Source organism: Salminus brasiliensis, chromosome 11 (assembly GCF_030463535.1).
Source record: "Salminus brasiliensis chromosome 11, fSalBra1.hap2, whole genome shotgun sequence".
Lineage (NCBI taxonomy): Eukaryota > Metazoa > Chordata > Actinopteri > Characiformes > Bryconidae > Salminus > Salminus brasiliensis.
This window is the reverse complement of record NC_132888.1, coordinates 16,140,833-16,160,597: the sequence shown is the minus strand read 5'-3', so window position 1 is coordinate 16,160,597 and position 19,765 is coordinate 16,140,833. Positions and strand designations below refer to the sequence as shown.

General features: G+C 41.0%; 1 protein-coding gene across 3 annotated transcripts; it reads right to left on the bottom strand.

The window, feature by feature from the left end:
- Positions 1-1,804: 1,804 nt before the first annotated feature.
- Positions 1,805-19,659, bottom strand: ccdc9 (coiled-coil domain containing 9). 3 transcript variants are annotated; one of them, XM_072691954.1, is made up of 16 exons: positions 19,540-19,659; positions 18,775-18,848; positions 18,209-18,313; positions 17,552-17,701; positions 15,102-15,533; positions 14,906-14,989; positions 14,638-14,805; positions 13,771-13,952; positions 13,518-13,576; positions 12,262-12,306; positions 11,079-11,208; positions 10,743-10,857; positions 9,164-9,677; positions 8,578-8,718; positions 7,392-7,490; positions 1,805-3,675 (listed from the first exon to the last, which is right to left on the bottom strand). In XM_072691954.1, the coding sequence occupies exons 2-16, from the start codon at positions 18,775-18,777 to the stop codon at positions 3,671-3,673; spliced, it is 2,232 nt and encodes a 743-aa protein (XP_072548055.1). In that variant the 5' UTR covers positions 18,778-18,848; positions 19,540-19,659; the 3' UTR covers positions 1,805-3,670. The 3 variants fall into 3 exon arrangements, with proteins under 3 accessions (XP_072548055.1, XP_072548056.1, XP_072548057.1); XM_072691955.1 differs by lacking the exon at positions 19,540-19,659 and adding an exon at positions 19,025-19,317; XM_072691956.1 differs by lacking the exon at positions 12,262-12,306.
- Positions 19,660-19,765: the final 106 nt, after the last annotated feature.

The window sequence follows — 19,765 nt, the reverse complement described above, 5'->3', positions numbered from 1 at the left end:
TTTAAAGTGACTCAAAGGCCGTTTAATTTACTGACTGTAATGGAGAAAATACATTACATAAACTTACACAGAATCCGCTACACAGTGCTATGTAACACCTCACACACCACACACACACACACAATATTGTTGGACATATTACATTGCACTGAAATCACCATGTACATATGGCTAATAAATGTGCAAAATAATTAGCAGAAATATGCATAGTGGGAATATTAAATAAGTAAGCTAGCCTACAAATATAAATATACCTAATTACATCAAAGCTGAATTGAAACCAAATGCATAGATGGTTACTGGCTACTGTTATTGCTAAGTTGAACTGAATGAGAAAGTGCTGGCTGAAGCATTATAATCTACACATTTATTGTGTTTTACTAATAATATATTACCCACAAGGTCCCACTGGCACTGTAGGCCAAAAGAGGTGAAACCACAAGCAAAAAGAACTCCACAAGCCCCTGATCGACCAAAGAAGAGTCCCTGCATTTTAAGTGTTTCAGTCTCCACAGCTGTGCTGTCCTGTCCTCTAGCCTTTGGGACAGGGGTCATTCTGCACTGACGTGCTGGCGGTCCCGTTGTTCCCGTCCGGTCTCCAGAAGTGGGCATAGTAGATGGCCAAGACGAGGGCAGCGATGGAAACGCAGAGGAAGTAAGCGATGCCCATGACCACTTTCACCCAGATCTTGGTGGCCGAGTTGGCCTGCTTTATCCACTGCTCCCCCGGGTAACTCGGTCTTCTGTCCGGACCCCCGTTTATCCGGCCAGTCGCGACCTTTCCAGCCGCCGCTTTCATTCTGGGACGACAGAGAAAAGCCCCTTCTTCAACGGGACGGCTGCTCTCAGGAAGTTTAATGGGAGTGCAGACGGGGTCTTGGTGGTGATACGACGTGCGGAAATCTCCTCAGGCAGTGCAAGACATCACAGCATCTGATTCAGCGTCCAAACACGGGATAGGCTGAAACCTCCTCACTCAGCGCCGGATGCTTCAGGGTCTCTTTCAAACTCGCGAGGGGGGGAAACGCGCCTGATGGTATTTATTTACTGCAGATTTGGGGCGGGGCCTAACGCCGCTCGGCCATTGGTCAGAATTAGCACTAAAGACCATGACGAATCAACCCCTATTTCTCCTGCGGACAATCCTGCTGAAAGAGCAGCTTTTAGAAGGTAGCTGGTGTCAGATGGTGTAGGTGGGTGAAGCTGGTCACCCAGCCGAAGACATACCCTATGCTAATAAGCTAGCTAGCACTCTACAAGCATAGTATATTATCTTTTGAGTTTGATAGGGTAGCTCATAGTCATACTTGGGAACCAACATGGTTGTTGGGTGAACCATTTTGGCCATGCTGGCAGACCACCCAAGTCATCAAACTCAAAAACACACCCAGTGCTGCTCAAGAGCTAAGCTGCTTATATATATATATATATATATATATATATATATATATATATATATATATATATACATATATAGAGAGAGAGAGAGAGAGAGAGAGAGATAGAATTTCCCAAATCCATCAAACCATGCAGGTAACAAAAACTGTTACCAAGTTTTGTTACCTTTTTACCACTGTTTACCACCTTTTTAAATTCACTTTTCTTGTTAGACTACTGGCAAAAAGTCTACACTTGGCAAATACACACACACACACACAAAAAAAAAAACTATTTTCCACAATAAGTATGCTAAAACAAGCATATAAGAAGTTGGGTTTATAACATTTATAACACATGTACACACACACTAATATACACACACACACACACACACACACACATATATATATATATATATTTTTTTTTTTTTTTTTTTTTTTTGGATAGAAAATGCTCTACTAGCAGATTTTATTGAGGTCATTACTACTGAAAATGGAGACTTGCTATTAACTAAAAGTAAATAAATAAAAGGTGAATATACAATGACCCCACCACTCATTCGAACTGATGAAGACCCTTGACACACAAAACATCTGAAATGTGTAAATAAAGCATTAGAGAGTGTCAATGTATTCATGACTGAAGCATTTCATTGGTTTACATTTGGTCGAAGAAACCACCCACTTTACCCATCAGCCCATTACATGCATGAATCCATAGCTCTATAGCAGCAAGACATACATGATACATCAGCCCATTACATGCATGATTCTACACATCATAGATGACCGGTTAATCTTGAGTACCCCCCCCCCTCCCCCCCAAAAAAGTGTCTATACACATAAGGCAAGGATTTACATTTATTTGATATGACAGTGTAAAGTAAATAACAAAGTAAAGAAACGATGCACTACATCTTTTACAATAAAAAAGTGAAGGGCAAACGCATCCAAAAATGTTGTTTTTCATACACTTCTAAATGACTAATCTAGATGTAAAAGTGCTTCACAGGAACACCAATGGATAAACTTTACAAACACTGCATTATCATTCTACTGTATGAGCAATGCTGAAGAGCCAAGTCCACCTTTCATGAGAGGCAAAGCTTGATGTAATTATAGAGATGAGACCTCTACCTCTGCAGGTAGATGCTATAGATACATTACAATCACAAATGTCAGGATTTCAATTACTCAATTATTGGGAAAAAGATGAGGGTTCCCAAAGCAAGCAGTGAAGAGAAAGGTAGTCAGTCAGTCACACAAAGCACTGGAATGTAAGTCACTTTTCAACTTTATCGTATTGCAATCCTTGCACTTCTGCTAAATTCGCTAAAGGGTGGAAATCTCCACTACTAAACCAAAACACCCTGATTTCACTTTTTCATGAAAAAAAAACAAACAAAAAAATCCCAGACCAAAACAGAGATTGTATTACACTGAAATAAAAGAAAGCATTGAGGTACACATTCTTTGCTGCCTCAAATATTTTTACTAGAGCATTCTACATTACTTACTAGAGCCATTTAGGAAACACTATATTCTTTGGTCAGAATATATATGTACAGTCTGGGCCTTCATGTGTAAATGTGTGGTAAATGCGAGGATATCTAGCACCTGGTTTTCCATGCAATTAAATCTGAAACAAGCCACCTATTTAAGAAATGCAATTTTTTTGTACAAGTAGCTTTGACAGTCCTAATGCCCTTGTCCCCTTTGATTGCATAGGAATTGTACATGAACTGAAGCATGCTAGCATGACTGAACAGACTCCCTTGAGGACGAAAGAAGCATAACGTCAAAGCAGCTGGAGCCATTCCTCCAAACTATGTCTTATATTCTCTCTTCCTTACTATGACAGCTTCTGTACTCGTCTGCCCTGTGTCTTTAATGGTATTTAAGGTAGACTGGGTCAAGATGTATTCCATTAATTCTATTTCCAACACAACTGATCATCTTAAAAAAACAAAAAACAAACAAAAAAAAAAAAAGTGTCAATTCATGGTGTCAAAACCAAGTCCAATATGTATTTAAAAAAAAAATAATCCAGTCTGAGACTTTGAAACGGTAGAAAGATGTAGCATAGCTTCTTGAAAGCTGAGTGCTGACAGAGAGAACACAAAACCATAAAGCCATACAGTGGGCTGTCGGGAAAGGAGATCGGCCGAGCTCCCCTCATCCATCCATCCTCCTTGTTTTATCCATTAGGCCTCTATCGCCTCACCACTGCTTACCCCGTTTCTCTCTCTCCGACCACTAGCATTGAATATTTCAGCTACTGCAATTACTCCTTAGCCTGGAGAAAGAAAACATAAGAGCAAAGCAAGGGAGTCATAGTGGTGCTTCAGATGGCTTAATAAGTCCTCTGTGGTTTAGGATCATACAAATTAATGTCCAACAGCCATGTCAGGTTCTCAACAACATTAATTTAGTTTGGGCTATTTAGTTCTAATGTTTTTGTCTGTTTCAGACATTCCTTCCGATGAGATTTACTCTTAAAAATCAAGGTGCTACCAAAGGCTCTTTGAACCGTTTAAGAGAAGGTTTGATAAGGGAACATCTGTAAAGGTTCCCTGAATAACCTCTGAACTGGTAAAGAACCTTTATGATCACCTCTGTAACAGTTAAAAGGTTCTTCACACACATCTCTCTCACAAAAATGGTTTTCCATGGAACCAAAGCTGTTCTTCTACTGCATCACTTATAGAACCCCTTTTAAAGCACCATCATTTTTAAGAATGTATGTATACAAGCCAACATACATTGTTCCATCTGTAGTACTTGATTATGCATCCCCTATACTTAATGACAGACAGCATCAATATAGTCAGGTCAGGATTACACCAGTCTCTTGAGGTTCCGGTCCATTTTAGTCCGCGCTAGTTGTTCCAAAAACTGGGGTTGAGGTCTGGTAATTTTATTAGTCTGTTGACCCAGGCACATACAACCCCTCCCCCTCCCTCCCTGAAAAGCTTAAAGTTTAAGCGACTGGTGTAATTCTTACCTGAAAGAGAACATTGAAACAAAACAAAAAAAACATTGCTGTATTTAAGACAAGGGGACGCACAACCATTTTAGTATTGAAGAAATATTGATGGATGTGACCACTGTTAGTACCCTGGGTAATTTGATTATTAAATTAGGCTCTGTTAAACAACTGCTAGCTTCTAGAGACTTACCTGGTGAAAGAAATGAACAATTACGGTACAAGTCCACCCACCCACATTCCTAATAGTGACCTAAAAGATCCCATTCCCAGTCCTGGGGGCCCACACTGTGCAATTTTGTGCTTTCTCTCATCTAAGACACCTGATTTAACTCATTTACTAATTAAGGAGCTTCTCATGTGCTGGGTCAGGTGTGTAAGGGCATTTTCACACCTGTAGTTTGTTTGCTCTGGTCCAAATCAGTTAAAGACTTTCCTGCATTTTCCTGGTTTGGTTTGTTTTCTTACAGGGAAAAAATCCAAGTGTACCAAACCAGGTGAGAATATTCTCTTCACATTATGGTCAGACCTGTCTGAGGTGGAAGCAAGAAAGTCAATACAGGAAAAAGGCCCTGTATTCCGAACTAATGCATATTTCTGTGCAGCTTAACATGGAGCAAAGGCAGAGATGGCATTCATTAATAGCTATAGTAATTATCTAGGCAGTATAACAGGTTAGCACATGACTATGGGAGCTGTTCAGCTCAAACCTGTGGAGTACACCTGATCGTTGGGTTGGATCGAGGTCAGATGAGGTCAAAAGAACTGCTCCAGAGTGCTTCTTGGACCAGACCAAGACTGCATCTTCTCAGGGTGTTTTTTTGGGGTCCACATTAAAGTGTGATTCCCGAACTGTACCTGCCCAAACAAATCAATGGTGAAAACGAACCAGAGTCTTGTTTTAACTGGACAAAAAAGTGCAGGTGTGAAAATGCACTTAGAGAGGGAAATATGCACAATGTGTGGTCTTCAGGATATCGGGCGGTGTTATTTTATTTGAAAGATGTTCTTTAAAATCTTTGCCATAAATTCTTCACACATCTTTTAAGAACTATTCACTGAAAGGTCATTTAGGGAACCAACCCACCCCCCGCCCCAAACAACACCATGACTAGACATTAAGAGGGTACATCATGTACAATCCCATCAAAGACAATAAACGAGTTATTCAATCTCCTCAAGGTTTCCATTACCACCCATCGGCAGGACTGACCACAGCACAGTTTCCACATAAAAGCTTTTTGGCAATAATTTAAGCTTTTTTTGCAATTTCCTCCCCTGTTAAACAGTCTTAATGTGTGTCAGTAATCAGATTTAGGGAAATATAAGAATTGATTACAGTGGGCAGTGCAATGAAACAAAGCCATTTGCTTCTATGCTGATTTTTAGAAGATAAAGCTATAGTTTCAGTGTGTCCTGATTTAAATATATTACTCTAAAAAGACCATGATAAAATATAAATCAGACAGCAATTCTTCATTTGAGCTCATATGAAGTTGATGAAGAAAAGCAGATCAATTTGGTAAGACACTCATCTAATGCCATGCTCACAATCAACAACCACAAGACCAATAGGGTATGACTTGGGGCACTTAATGACATGCATAATTTATAAGGGCAAACACTCAGTGTAAAATCAGTTCACAGGGAGAGGAAGACGGATACAAGCACGACGACAAGCAGCACAACATTTATTATGCATTCCAGCATTTCGCAAAATGCATCATTTCTACACACAGCTACAAATTCAAAACTGTATTACATTAAGAACATGTACAAAACAACCCTAGAAATTTAACCTCACCTGATACAGGCTGAAGGGGAAATGGAGATGGTATAAAAACTCAATTTAGCTAAATTAAAGCTCATGGTCTTGAAATGTATTTATTGATATTGCAGGGGTTGAAATTACATTATCCCCTGGTTCTACAAAATGTTTATTTGTGTGTGTCCCGGTGGAACATCTGGACTGCAAGATTAAAATGTCTGAAAATATATTCAGTGCTATTGTTTAAAGAACGAAGGGTTGGTGGATGCTTGCAGCATAATTCAATTGTCTACCATACATTCTGCCTAACGGCCAAGCAGCTCTGGCATAATAGCCTATTTAGGCATAATTTACCCCCTCCTACGTTAATGACACCATGCAGCAATCGAAAGAGGTGGAGTAGGATGGGAATTACAGGAGCACTGAATGCCCATCCTGAATCCATTCAACACCATACCACTCATGCTTAAGCATACATGATTACATGTAATTAAAAATAAACAAAACAAAAAATCTGATTTACTCAAGCAGTTAGTAACATGCATAAATATGCAATAGGGGTGTTACGATATAGAAAATGTATGATACGATATGTATAGTGCATATTTTGCACCATGACATAAAATGTTTTTGATTCAGAGATAAAAAAAAAAAACATTGCTCATGCCTTTTTTTTGGCCAAAGTCCAATTTTTTGTTGGTGGTTGTTTTTAGGAATATCTAACTGTACCGGATTCAAATTCATATGTACTGTCTTGTCTCCCAATAATAATGTGTATCGCAACACCCCTAATGTCCAAATATGTCAACTGGGAGGAACACCAAAAGCAATGGACAGAAAAAGGTTCCTTGAAACAGGGAGTGGGGAGATTATAGTCATGTCCATGAGAAGCCAAGAGAAGTTCACAGAGGAGACCGAGGCCCAGAGCAGGAAGGGACCGTCACCGCCACGGCAGCAGAAGGACGACAGATCCATTTGTCATAAAAGACACAAGCCTAGCACAATATGCCATCTCATGATCAGACAAAGGGGCAGACAGAGAGGTGAGCAAAGGGGACAGCTTGGGATGTTTGTGGGGACACAAGAGAGAAAGAGAGAGGGGAGAGGAGAAAAAAAAAAAAAAAAAAAAAAAAAAAAAAAAAAAAAACACACGAGAAGATGAAAGAGGGCAGGACATCAGTTAGTGCTCAGAAGTCAGCCACGGTAAGGGAGTTCTTGCGGAAAGCCACAGTTTCAAAGTCGGTAATAAGAACAGCACCTGAGCATGGCTGATCCAGGGACTCCTCTACAGCATCTACGGCAGCCTCACTGTCAGACTGCTTCTGTTCCAGCTCTATAGTCGGGGCTGTACTCTCCTCTGAATTAAGAGAAAAGAAATAAAATCTAAATTAATGCAATGCAGATAGGAACACTGTTAAGCAAAACTCAGTATATAGAGTATATGGACAAAAGTATTGGGACACATGCTGATTCACTGCTTCTCCTGAAAACAAGGATATTTATGTAAAAAAAAAAGTTTATCCTGCTTTTGTTGGAGTAACCCTCTCTACTGTCCAGGGAAGGTTCTCTATTTTGGAGCATTGCTGTGAGGATCTGATAGCACTCAGCGACAAGATTGTTATTGAGGACAGGATGTTGAATTATCACCACCCCAACTCAGCTAGGCCATGCCTGACATTAGGCATGGTGCCATGGTGCTAAGTTCATCTGTATTTGCTCCAGTGTGTGCAATTCTATTGTCAGTACTTCTCTACGGGGACTAGACAAGCTGCGTTTGTGAATTTTGCACATATAGGTCAGCAATAGGTGCAACTTAAAGTAGCTGAATGCATCCATTACACTAGGTGTCCACAATTTTTTAGACATATAGTGTATGTAGGATCACTGGTGATTTCAGATTAGTAGTAAATAAAAATCACTGTGGACATCACATCCCCTGGTTCATATCACCTCCGCTGTAACAAAACAACAAGAATTTCTAAAACATGCAGAAAATGTGATCACTGAAATTCCCCTAATTCCCCTTAAGAATAAATAAGTATATGTTCATACAATTCAATATTAATATATTATATTATATCATTGTTTATGGTAATATTTATAAATGTTTGTATTACTAAGATAATGAACCTATGCTTCCTTTGAGTACTGCTACTCAGTGCTTTGCTAAAATAATGTCTTACAAAGCTGACTTGAATCATCAGGTATTTTGATTTGATCTGTTTTCTGCTTTCCTCTCCTATAATTACCACTAAAGGGAACTGGACAGACAACAGCATCCCTGGTATTATATGCATCTCATACATCAATCAATCTAAAAAAAAACAAAAAAAAAAAACAAACAAACAAAAAAAAAAACAACAACACACCCTAAAAAAATGAATACTGTTCATGAATACAGAACTCAGGACAGTGTACACAGCCTAGAACAACTATGTGTTTACCCTTCTGTGTGGCTGAGTCCTGGGCAGGTAGCACACTGGGCTCTTCCCCGGCGTTGCTGCTGGAGGTAGAGTCAGCAGCTTGTGCAGCAGGCTCAGATGTGACTGGTTCTTCCTGAACCACAGGAGCAGCTGACTCTACCACTAAAAGAAAACAAATTTACTGCTTGATACCAGTAAATTTGACACACACCTAGTAAAGTGCAGCCCTGGCAGCAAACAATGCTGCTGTTGTTCTTGGTTTTCTTTCTCTATACACTGAATAACACTTATACAAAAAAGCTTTAATGAAAAATAAATGATTCAGATGGGCCCTATTTTTTAACCACTAAAGTAATACAGTCTTGTAGCTTGTGGCTTACATTGATCTCACAAGAAAAAAAACTCTCGTCTCTCTTTATAATTTTGTTTTTTTAAACATTTAAAAATACAAGCACCTTTTAAAAAAATGTGAACGATATGTCTCAATAATGTTGAGATAAATACAGTTACATTATTTGTTTAATGTTAAAGCAGATTTCAGATTTGTAGATATAAATGTCTCTAGATCAGTGACACTTCATATATATCGACATTGATGTGTTCCTACCAGGCTGTGCGTCATCCTGTTTGTCTGACTCCGCAGGTTGGCTCGTGGCATCGCTGACACGCTCCTCTTCCCGACTCTTGTTTTGGGCTGGGCTGCTGTCATTACTGCTTGGCCTCAGGGGGCTCTCTCCCAGACTGCTTTTAGGAGACAACATCTCCATCTCCTCTCCCCAGTCTGATACAGGCTGGTGGCCATCCAGAGGAGTGAAGGGGCTGAGGGGCTTTGTGGACTCCGGGGTGGTGAGGGTCTCCTGAGGGGAGGGAATACGTACTTTGGGCCTTGGTGTCCGCTGTCCCCTAGGACTAGGGGTGGAGTGGGCAGGGGAGCCAGAGGTCTTCTCAGTGGGTCTAGAGTCTTTCTGGGCACCTTTCTCTTTATCTTCACACTTTTCCTCTCCCACCTCCTCCTCCCCCACATCACCATCCTCTCCGTCACTGGCATCCTCCCACTCATCGTCATCTTCCTCAGCTGCACCTCCGCTGGCTGTTTTCTCTGCTGCACCCGCAGGCTGCTTCTGTGCCAGGAATAAGATCAGATAATTCTTTATTAGTGCAGTGTGGAAATTCAGTGTCACATCAGCAAAGGGATAGCAAGACACCCCATTACAAAACGTAGAAAAATTAACAATTCTCTCACACACACACACACACACTATAAACACAATACAAAGTAATAAAACAATTACAAAATATCAATAATATATCATAAAAGATCACAAAAGCCCATTTCACACCCGATGCAGCAAACGTTTCAGCTGATGCACCACGTCGCAAGGAAAACAATACTTCACTACTTAATTTAGCCTACATGCAGCAGACTCGAGGCAGAAACAGTACAAAATGCAGTATTATATTTGCAGTATTCTTTCTAAATGTATAATCTAGGCCAATATATTTCAAAACAGCAAGCTATCTGCCACTTAAACTAAACAGCTGACTAGCAAACAAAATCAAAACATGCAGTTAGCAATAAGGTCTGTTAACAGCTCATTTAAAAAGCTATACTCCATGTATTTTAGAAATACATAAACTTGTAGCTTGTTTTCCCCTTGTAAGACCAAGGGAAACTGTTTGTGTGGTACACGGAAGCTTTCTTTGCCGCTTCTCGTGTGAAATGGCCTTTAAGCAACATTGTGCAATACTTTTTTTTTTTTGCTTCTGGGCTTCCCCTACAGGTGAAAGTGTAATTCCCTTTTAAACCAATACAAATAACGGTTTGAGCCCCTCCTCATGATACACATGCACTTCTCAAGCTTTCAAGAGACACAGAACCGGCACTGCAGGTGAAAGAAGCATGCGGACCATCATGATACAGTAATCTTACAGAATTTTACAGAAATATGACTCAGGACACACAGAGTAACACAGTTCTTGCAAGAGGTCTTGTGCAAGATTTACCAAAATTACATAGTGCCTAGCCTGGAGTGCAAATGACAGACACCATTCTCCATATTAGAAGTCAGTGGAGACTGGGGACACAGTGATTTTGAAGGTAAACATGCTACAGCATACTGCTTCAAGTCACATTTAAAAAGATAAAATTTACAGGCATTCTAGCATTGGAGGTAGAACCACCTCACCTTCCCCAAAGGAGCTTTAGGCTTGTCCTCTTCCTTCTTTTCTGTCTCCTGCTCCTGCTCCTCCTTTTTGCCTTTTTCCTCCTCCTTCTCTCCTTCCCATCGGTTATCATGCATGCTTGAGAAGAGAACGATATCATAAATATTCAGTACAATCGGGGGTGGGGGGGAAGCACACTACATTTCACACAATACATTCTATATTTCCGAGCCCAGGGAGATGCAGCACATGGTGATGCGGGTTTCCCTAATCATAGAAACCACTAAGCCTGTAAATCAACTGAAGGCCGAAGAGCAGCTGGTTGGAGTGACTGATTGATTTTTAACTGAATGTACAACCTGTAGCTTTTGCCCTGACCCCGACCTCTCCCTCTTCCACGGCCTCCGTGGCTTCTTTCTTCTCTTTTGGGCTTGCCTTGCCCCAAAAAGTCTCCGAACGTTGGCGCCTTGGGGGGCCTCTTGCCATCCTCTGCAAGAAAGAAGAGATAAGTCATCTTGCAGGGATTTGATCGGGTACTGCAAGACCTTGGGTAGTAATTACATACATAACAGACTTGCAGAGGAGAACACAGAACTCAGGCTCACAGTAACAGATGGGGCTGTAATCATCATGATGGATTGCTATCCACACACATCAGTGAGGGGGAGAAGGGGGAAAAGATGAGGAAACCATGCAAATGCCACCTAGATTTAAAGGAGTAGTTTGGCCAATAATGATAATAAAAAAAATAAATCAAATAAAACATGATCTATCGCAGACCTCAGATGTAGTCAATCAGCAAAGACGTATCTGACGCACGCTTCTTTAGTTTAAAACTGGAGACACCAGGTTATGTTGTTAACAAAAATTAGCTTATACCATCACCAATCATATCTCAGTAAAGACATGACAAAATTAATTTGCTTCAAAATGGTACAAAAACGTTATATAAACAAAAAATGATTTACCAAAATGGCCTGGATAAACCTTATTTAGACATTTAATCTAAAGGTGGACCTTTACACTACTTAAACTGGCAGTCCCATACTTTAGCTATGCAGAGAAGTTGAACAGTAGAGACAGTTACTCCAACAAAAGCAGGATATACTCTCTTGATTTCAGAAGATACTATGAATGACCAGGTGTCCCAATACTTTTGTCCAAAAAGTGTATCTTAGCTGATGGACTGCATCTGGGGTAAGTGGTAAAACCTCCACTGAAATGAGGCCAATAGCCTTGACTTAAAAGGTAATGAGGCACACAGAAAAGCCAAGCAATTACCAAACAGGTGCAGTATGCCAAAAGATGCAAATCCTCAAAAACAAAAATATTCCCCAAACACTTTGAAGTCTGGTGTACTTAAGAGAGTAAACAATTTGCAATTAGCACAAACACAACTAAATTAATTAAGACAGTGTGGCCACAGGGCACACATTTGTGAGGACACTGTTAGTATGAAGGCTGTCCTTTGGCAGGGTCAATGTGGAGTGGGGAGAAAAGAAACACACGCCACACGCAGACCGTCCCATGCCGCAGGCTAACCTGAAGCCCCACTGCGCTGCTGTGCACGGGCATTACGCCCCTTAGCTGCTGAAAGAACACATCACAGAACATCAGCTCCAACAGTGAGGGGATGGGGATTTCTTTAAAGAAGCTGTTTAGCCCCAAAATTAAAACTCAGTTACTTTCAGAGGGCTGCTACTTATGTTCCTCATGGCAGTTTCTGTGACTGATGCAGATTAAAATGCTTTATTTTAAGGCGTCATTTCTCAATATTTATGACTATATTTACAGCAATATGTGTAGTTTTTCAAATTGGATTGTCTTTTTTGTAGCTTAGCGAGCTCCAGTTAAAAACAACTTGTAAGGTAACTTGTAAGTTAAAGGAATAGTTTGGCAAGATATCATGATTCATCGCTTTTCATACGCAGTCGATCAGCCAAGACATGTTTGGCATCCGATGTGATGTTTTTTTTGTTTAGGACAGGAGATGCCAAGCTAATATTGCTAACAAATACTGTATTTGAACTGTCACCAACCTCATCTCTGTAAGTACAAGCCAAAATCTTTTATTTATTTTCATATACATTCTTCAAAAAGATCTAGTCTTAGCTCATCGACTGCATCTGGGGTAAGCAGTAATGCCTTTTTGATAGTTCACCAAAATACGTCTGCAAGTGCACCTCTAAATAATAATATACATGCAAAGCGAGAGGCTCAAGACAAAAACAATATTACACCACTGTTTTAAAACTGGTTACAATAAAAATAACAATAGTGAAAATTTTGAGTTTTGCAATGCATACAACAACTTGACCATTAGGTGACACCAGCATTTTCAAACAGCACTACGAAACCTCTTTCAAAAACGCTTAGCTCAGTTTGCTCCAAGCTTCAGCACATTTGCTGTCTGACAGGCGTGGATTTGCGTTCATACTGATATGCAGATACGCAATCAGAATGGAAATGGCGATAGTTTGGGCTGCTTATCTTAGATATGCGTTTGTCCAATACCGCACACTACCATACATATACCACAGCATGTAATACTACACCAAAATGCACAACCATTAGCAGCACATTTATCCGGATGCCTAATATAATAGTGTGTGCTTTAGGATGCAGCCTATGACTTTCTGGCACATTGCACAGAAGCGAAATGTTAAACATAAAAAGTGTTTTACAGATTTGCATGGAAATATTGCAGCGAATGGCTAAAATTGGGAGCAAACTGACTTTTCACTTCCATGAAGTGTGACCGTGTGTGTGAGAGAGAAAGGGGGGTGAGAAAGACTTGCCTCTCCTGCTGCTTGGCTCTAATGTGCCCTCTCCAGCCGCAGCTGGTTCCTCGCTGAACCTGTGAACACACCACAGGGTCAGTCATCTTCCTATTCTCTCCCTGTCAACATGCATTACTTCTTCACTCAGACATCTACCCTCTCTGACAAACTCCTACTCGCACACTCTCTCAACACATCCATCTCTCTCCTTCCCTCTCAAAGGAACACACAGTGTGGGAGGGAAGATTAGCCTGGTGTTCAGGACTCTCACATCGTGTCTGTTTTCTGGGCGTCCCACTCTCGTCTCCACTGGCCAGTAGCATTGCGGTGGCGAGCCAGCCTCTCCTCGTCTATTTGCTCACGCTCCTTTTTCCAGCGCAGATACTCCGCCCGCTCTCGGCCAGTCATAGACAGAGTCATATCCACCGAGCCTTTCCCTCCAGGCCTCCGGTTCTAGGATTTCAGGGAGAAAGTGTGAAAGAAATACAAGTATTAATCTCACTGATAAGCTGCCTTAATGGCATTTGTGCATCCCGTTTATATCTAGCAACTGAAAGAGGTAAGAGTAAGAATGCTGATATGGTATCAGTTAATGCCTTTGGCACAACAGTGAATTTAATTAGCAGCTAATGAGAGCTCATATTGGATCAGTACTTTTGTTCTGAGAAGCTTTATAAATGAAGCTGCAGAAAATACCCAGCCAGCACGTTCATGTGAGGCTAGTGGGTTCCTGGAGGGCATGGGCTGCGAGCGAGTTTGTACATCCAATTTCACTTGGACCCAGCTGGGCTTCCCAAACAGGCCTCATCATTACAGCCCACCTTAATCTCACATGGGTCCCATCAAGGCTCCATATGCAGTGTACAACCAAGATAGGGCCCATGTTTAACCCATCTTGGTCCCATCACTGACCTAGTGGGCATCCATATGTGGGGCCAATGTGGAACCCGAGGACAAAGCGCACTGGTTCAATGTACATGTTAGCTGGGTAGGCCTGTCCTGAGCAACTTGATTATGTCTGTCTGCGAAGTGTTGTAAATTAGAAACTAAACACTGAGCCTGCAGGGATTAAACTGTTGTTGGAAGACGCAGAAAACAAAGTCAATCAGTTTGTGTAAAAACTGGAGGAATTCCTGACCGTCCATTCTTTCTCCATCTCGGCCCCAGTCTTGACATTATCAAAGTCTAGTCCACCCCAGTTGCGCACGTGTCTGCGGCTTCCCTCCTTGCGATCAGATTCTGGGATGGGCCCGCTACGCCGTGGATCATCCAAAAAGTTCCGGATTGGGTTCTTTTCTCCATCGGCCTGGAAGAACACATTTATATATATGAAAATAAATAAATAAAAAATAATAATTCACCCAAATGTACAGGGTAGTAGAACTTGGAGCACTTGATCCACACACCCTTTGACCTCTCTCATATTCAGCAATCTTCTCCATCTCTTCATTCATCTTTTCAATGTTCTGCCTCCTCTTCTCCTCCCATTCCTGAGCATGGCAAATTCAGTCATTCAATTAAAATAGCGCCTTTCACAAATTTACTTTACAATAATCAAAGAGAGAGAGGAAAGGCCTCCTATTGGTAACAAATAAATCGCACCTTGGACTTTCTGTCAGATCCAGAGCCGCCCTGTTGTGGCCCTCCTGGCCCTCCTGGCCCTCCTCCTCCTCCTCCTCCTCCTCCTCCTCCTGGCCCTCCTCCTCCTGGCCCTCCTCCTCCTGGCCCTCCTCCTCCTCCTCCTCCTCCTCCTGGCCCTCCTCCACCTCTTCCTCCTCTTCGTCCTCCCCGTGAGCGGCCCTCTACCCCTTCCCCTTCTCGCGGGGGTCTGTCAGTTCTCACGTCCCCTTTATCTGACCGTGGTTCTCTCCTCTCATAGCGCTGACCTCCACCGCGCTGGCCGCCTCTGTTAAGGCGGCCAGACCCAGTCTTACGAGGGGGGCTCTCAACATTAGGCTGTCCTCCTTCTCCCTCTTCTGGACCATGATCCCCACGATGAGGCGCTGGTTTCCGGTCATTCACCACTCGCTTCTCCTGCAAATGCAAGGGAAGGTCAAGAATTACTGTTAAATATTCCACATAACCTTGCCTGCTCTAATGAGCAAAGCAGTTTCATTCAGGGGCGGACAAAAACTTTCCCTCAGCTAAACTCAACAGGACGCCTTCTTCTATAGCCTTCCTGATGGTAATCCTATCCGAACCTCTAAAGGTTACCTCTATGTAAACAGGAATACCTCATGATAAATATTTAGGTAGGCCCAGATAAGTATGATTTTCTCCTTTCAGTGAAGATGACATGATGTGACGCTGGCAGCATAATTTCATGAAAACTAGTAATATTAACATTATTTCTGTTGCCCCTGAAGACCACGATACAGGAGTATTTGCTATGGAATTATTTAGTTCAGTGAGCTCAGAAATCTTAAACCATGGTCACATCTGTTAAAACTAAAGGCCATTTTAGTAATATTGCCCATCATTTGTGGGGTGCTTGGACCCCAGTAACTGCCAATTTTGCAGAAAGGCAGCAAGTTTGAATGTATGAGTAGCGTATTGTTGAATTTCTGTGAAATGTAGTTCAGTTCTGATCTGTGTTTATTTAGCTAAAATACTTTAAATGAACCAGTATTTGATTTAAAGAATCTGAGGTAATGTGCTCATTGCCACATTAAGTATTTTTTTAGGCTGAGCAGACAAACTGCTTTTTATAGTGCCCTGAATACAATTACTATTCTTCGTCTTTCATGAACCTTCAAGTAAGTCTACTTATTTCTACTACAATTCATTATGAGCGGTATTAAGGAAAACTGAAGTGAAGGACATACCAAAAAAGGTAATACATTAAATGTACACAACCAAAAGTAATTCAGAATGTTGACAAATGAGAAAATAAAGAAATAATAATAAATAAAAAAAACTGACACACACATTCCACCTTGGTTCCAGATAAAATGTTAACAATGATTACAAAAAAGGTGGAAAAACAAAGTGTGCAGAATTATTAACTGAGCTGTATACATTTACACTGACTTTAAAACATTTATATAAGTTATAATACAACCAAGAATGTCTCATGTTTCAAAAGAGGATCAAATACTTTGACTCTAAATTGTGTATTCAAGCACTAAACCTTCTAAAAATAACTTGTGTATACCTACATTTACAATGTTTCCACATGGATAATTATTACAATTCTGTCTCTCAGTTTCACTTACTTCTGGCAATTAAACCAAAAATGATACAGAGCCTATATGGCTGGATTAAGTAAATGGAAAAAATGACAAATTTGCCTGTCTACTAGCTCAGCTACTTTCTAGGAAGGGCCATCATATGTCACTGTCCATTCAGCAAGACGCTTGACCTTCATAGACCACAAGAGGTGGTCTAATCACCACTGCACAGGCCATCTGTGTCCCAGAGTAACTCTACAGGTATTGATTAAAATGCACTACACTCTGTCTTAGCAAACCCCAGGTGGGAAATTAAAAACGTAAGAGCTGTGAAGAAGCAGAGTGGCGAATATGGTTCAAGTTCTAGAAGCACTCTAAAACCACAGGCAATCTTACAGTTATAGCAGGAGCAGCCTTATGATTCTTTAATATGAAATCAGAAAGAAATACATTCATTTTTTTTAATTACTTACATTTTTATTCATTGAGAATATTGTAAATAAATTATTTGATTAAAATAAAACATTGAGACATCAAGACTTCAACAAATAATGCATTTGAATAGAATGCTAAAAAGTACTCAAGCAAAACGCTTCATCAGCCGCCTGGCATTTCAAAATTACGCACGCATAAGGGCAAATTCTTTAATGCACAGGTTCCTGACTCTGTCCCTGCAGTATTCCCTGCCTAGAGCTCTTCCTACTACAACACATCCACTTACATGCAGGAGGATGTTGTTAATTTACTGATTACCTAGATCAGGTGTGTTAGGAGCAAGGCAGGGAAACTCCAGGACCAGGTTTGGAAAACACTGCTTTAAATGTGTTCATATATAACATATTATACATTATAGAAATATAAATATGATATTGTTGGTCTTACCCCACTGGGTCTAGACAGGTCAACAGTCACAGTAAAGTTCTCTTTCTCAATTTTCCGTCGTTCTGAATCAGACTCATGAGGACGGGGTTTGCGGGATGTTGTCACAGCAATGCCCTCCTGTTCAGCCTTTTTCTTGTCCTCTTCAATTTCCTGAGTGGAGTGAGATTAACAAGTGTACAGACTATAGGAGACAAGGAACAAGGGGGGTGGGGGGGTGGATGTGCAGTACAATTGCCTAATAGAAAACACAGGATTATGGTGATTAAGGCAATTATATTTAACATTTATAATAACTAAATCAATATGATTTTATGCTAAATATATATATATATATATATATATATATATATATATATATATTATATTATATATATATTAATTTAAAGGCTTTTATCTGACTTTATGTGTAGATTTATTTAATTAGTTTTGTTCATTTGTTGTTCCTGGATATTTGCCATATGCATTGGTACATATAAGCCCATGTACAATATGTCAATGTAAAAGCAAAAAAACAAAAAAAAGCTCCTAGAGTGGCTATCCAAGAGCGAACCTCATGCAAGTGTGTTAAGCGGCAAAAGAACGTGGCTGGCAGGGAAGAGACATAAAATAAACAGTGAAAGAGGAGCTTGTCGTGCAACTTTCAGCATACTCACTGACCTGGTATCTTCTGACTAAAGCCTCATTCTTTTTCCGCAGAGCCTCAATCCGTCTGTCCAGCTCAGCATCCTTCTCCTCCTTCGTCTTCAGATCCACCACAGCAGACTGGCACAAAGAGGGCAAAGAGGCTCACAAGCTCAGATTACTCATGCTCATAAATAAGGACTTCTGCTAATTTCGTACACTTAACATGACATTATTGCTCTAATGCATGTGGTCAGATTTCACATACAATAAAACTTATTAAAAACTAATTTAATCATTTACGTGGAATTCCTTCAAGCTGATCTAGGAGTAGTTTCCCAAAAGCAACATATTGTTAAGATCATGGTAAATGGTATAGGGGGTGTCTAGTGTGATGCTCGCTCAACTCTTTAATGCTTTTGGGAAACGCTGCCCTATGTCTTCAAGCAAACGCACAGGGCAAGTCTATGCAGAATAAAATACTAATAAAAATGTATGTTATGTTTAACCATAACTTTAACAGAACAGATACACAACACATGCGTGATACATTACGATGTAGACATCACGGACCATAGACAAACGTATTGGTGGAAACTCACCATGGCTGAAAGCCTGTCTTCAAACACCAGTGGGGTTCTCACAACCTCTCAGACCGAGGAGAGCTCAAACCAACCTAAACAAGAACATTATGCACATGACCGTGAGAAAAACACAGAAGTGGCTTTACTGCAAATTTGTATTATTTGCATGGACATTTTATAAGGACTAGTCAGAAAAGCAAGTTAATAAAGAGGGAGGCAAAAATTAATAAAACTCTAATAAAAATATTTAACGAATGACTGCCTGTACCAGCCTCTGCAGGCCTGCAGGCAGAAATGCGCACACGTCCACGGCCCTTAATTCACTATGTGACTAGGAGGAAGGTTAGAGAGAGATAACCTCGGCTCATCATCTAATAACGAGGGATGATCGCGCTATTCAACCCCGTCCCGGGCACTGGAGCGTCATCCACTGCCTACTTATACCCCTCCTAAGCGTATTACTAACTGGCTAGCTGGGTTAGCTGCTATATGCCGCACTCTAGTGCAGTCAGATACGATCTCGTACTGGGGCCTATGTCGTCCCGTGCTTTTTAAAGTGACAGAGCTGATCAATTTCACTTTGTAGTCTTACACAGCAATGTCTGCTAAACTACAACTGAGCAGCAGTGGACACCGAGGAGAGAGCTGGACCACACCAACCAGCAGGCGAGCTAGCAGAGCGGCTACGGCAGAAAACTAGGAACCCAGCAGCAAGTGATCGGGTTCACATACAATCGGAACAAACACCAAAACATAGCGATCAACTGCATCGCTTTGCTTCACCTCTAGAAAACCAACTGCCCCGAAAAACGTGTCTGGTGCTGGAATGTGCTTCAGTGACCACAGAGGCGGACAAACACTTCCCCCGCATCTGCTTCCTCCAGCCACGGCTTCTACTTCCAAAGCAGCCGAGTCTCCATACCGGCCAATTTCAAAATAAAAGCCGACTGGCGTCGGTGGCTTATCAGCGCCGACCACCCTGACCATCCCGCGGAAGGCCTTTGCAGCT

What these genes read in the sequence shown, in the direction of transcription:
- ccdc9 (XM_072691954.1), bottom strand. An exon ending in GATCTGACAGAAAGTCCAAG is followed by an intron (nt 14,990 to 15,101) that starts GTGCGATTTATT and finishes TGCCATGCTCAG; the next exon opens with GAATGGGAGGAGAAGAGGAG. An exon ending in GCCCAGAAAACAGACACGAT is followed by an intron (nt 13,577 to 13,770) that starts GTGAGAGTCCTG and finishes GTGTGTTCACAG; the next exon opens with GTTCAGCGAGGAACCAGCTG.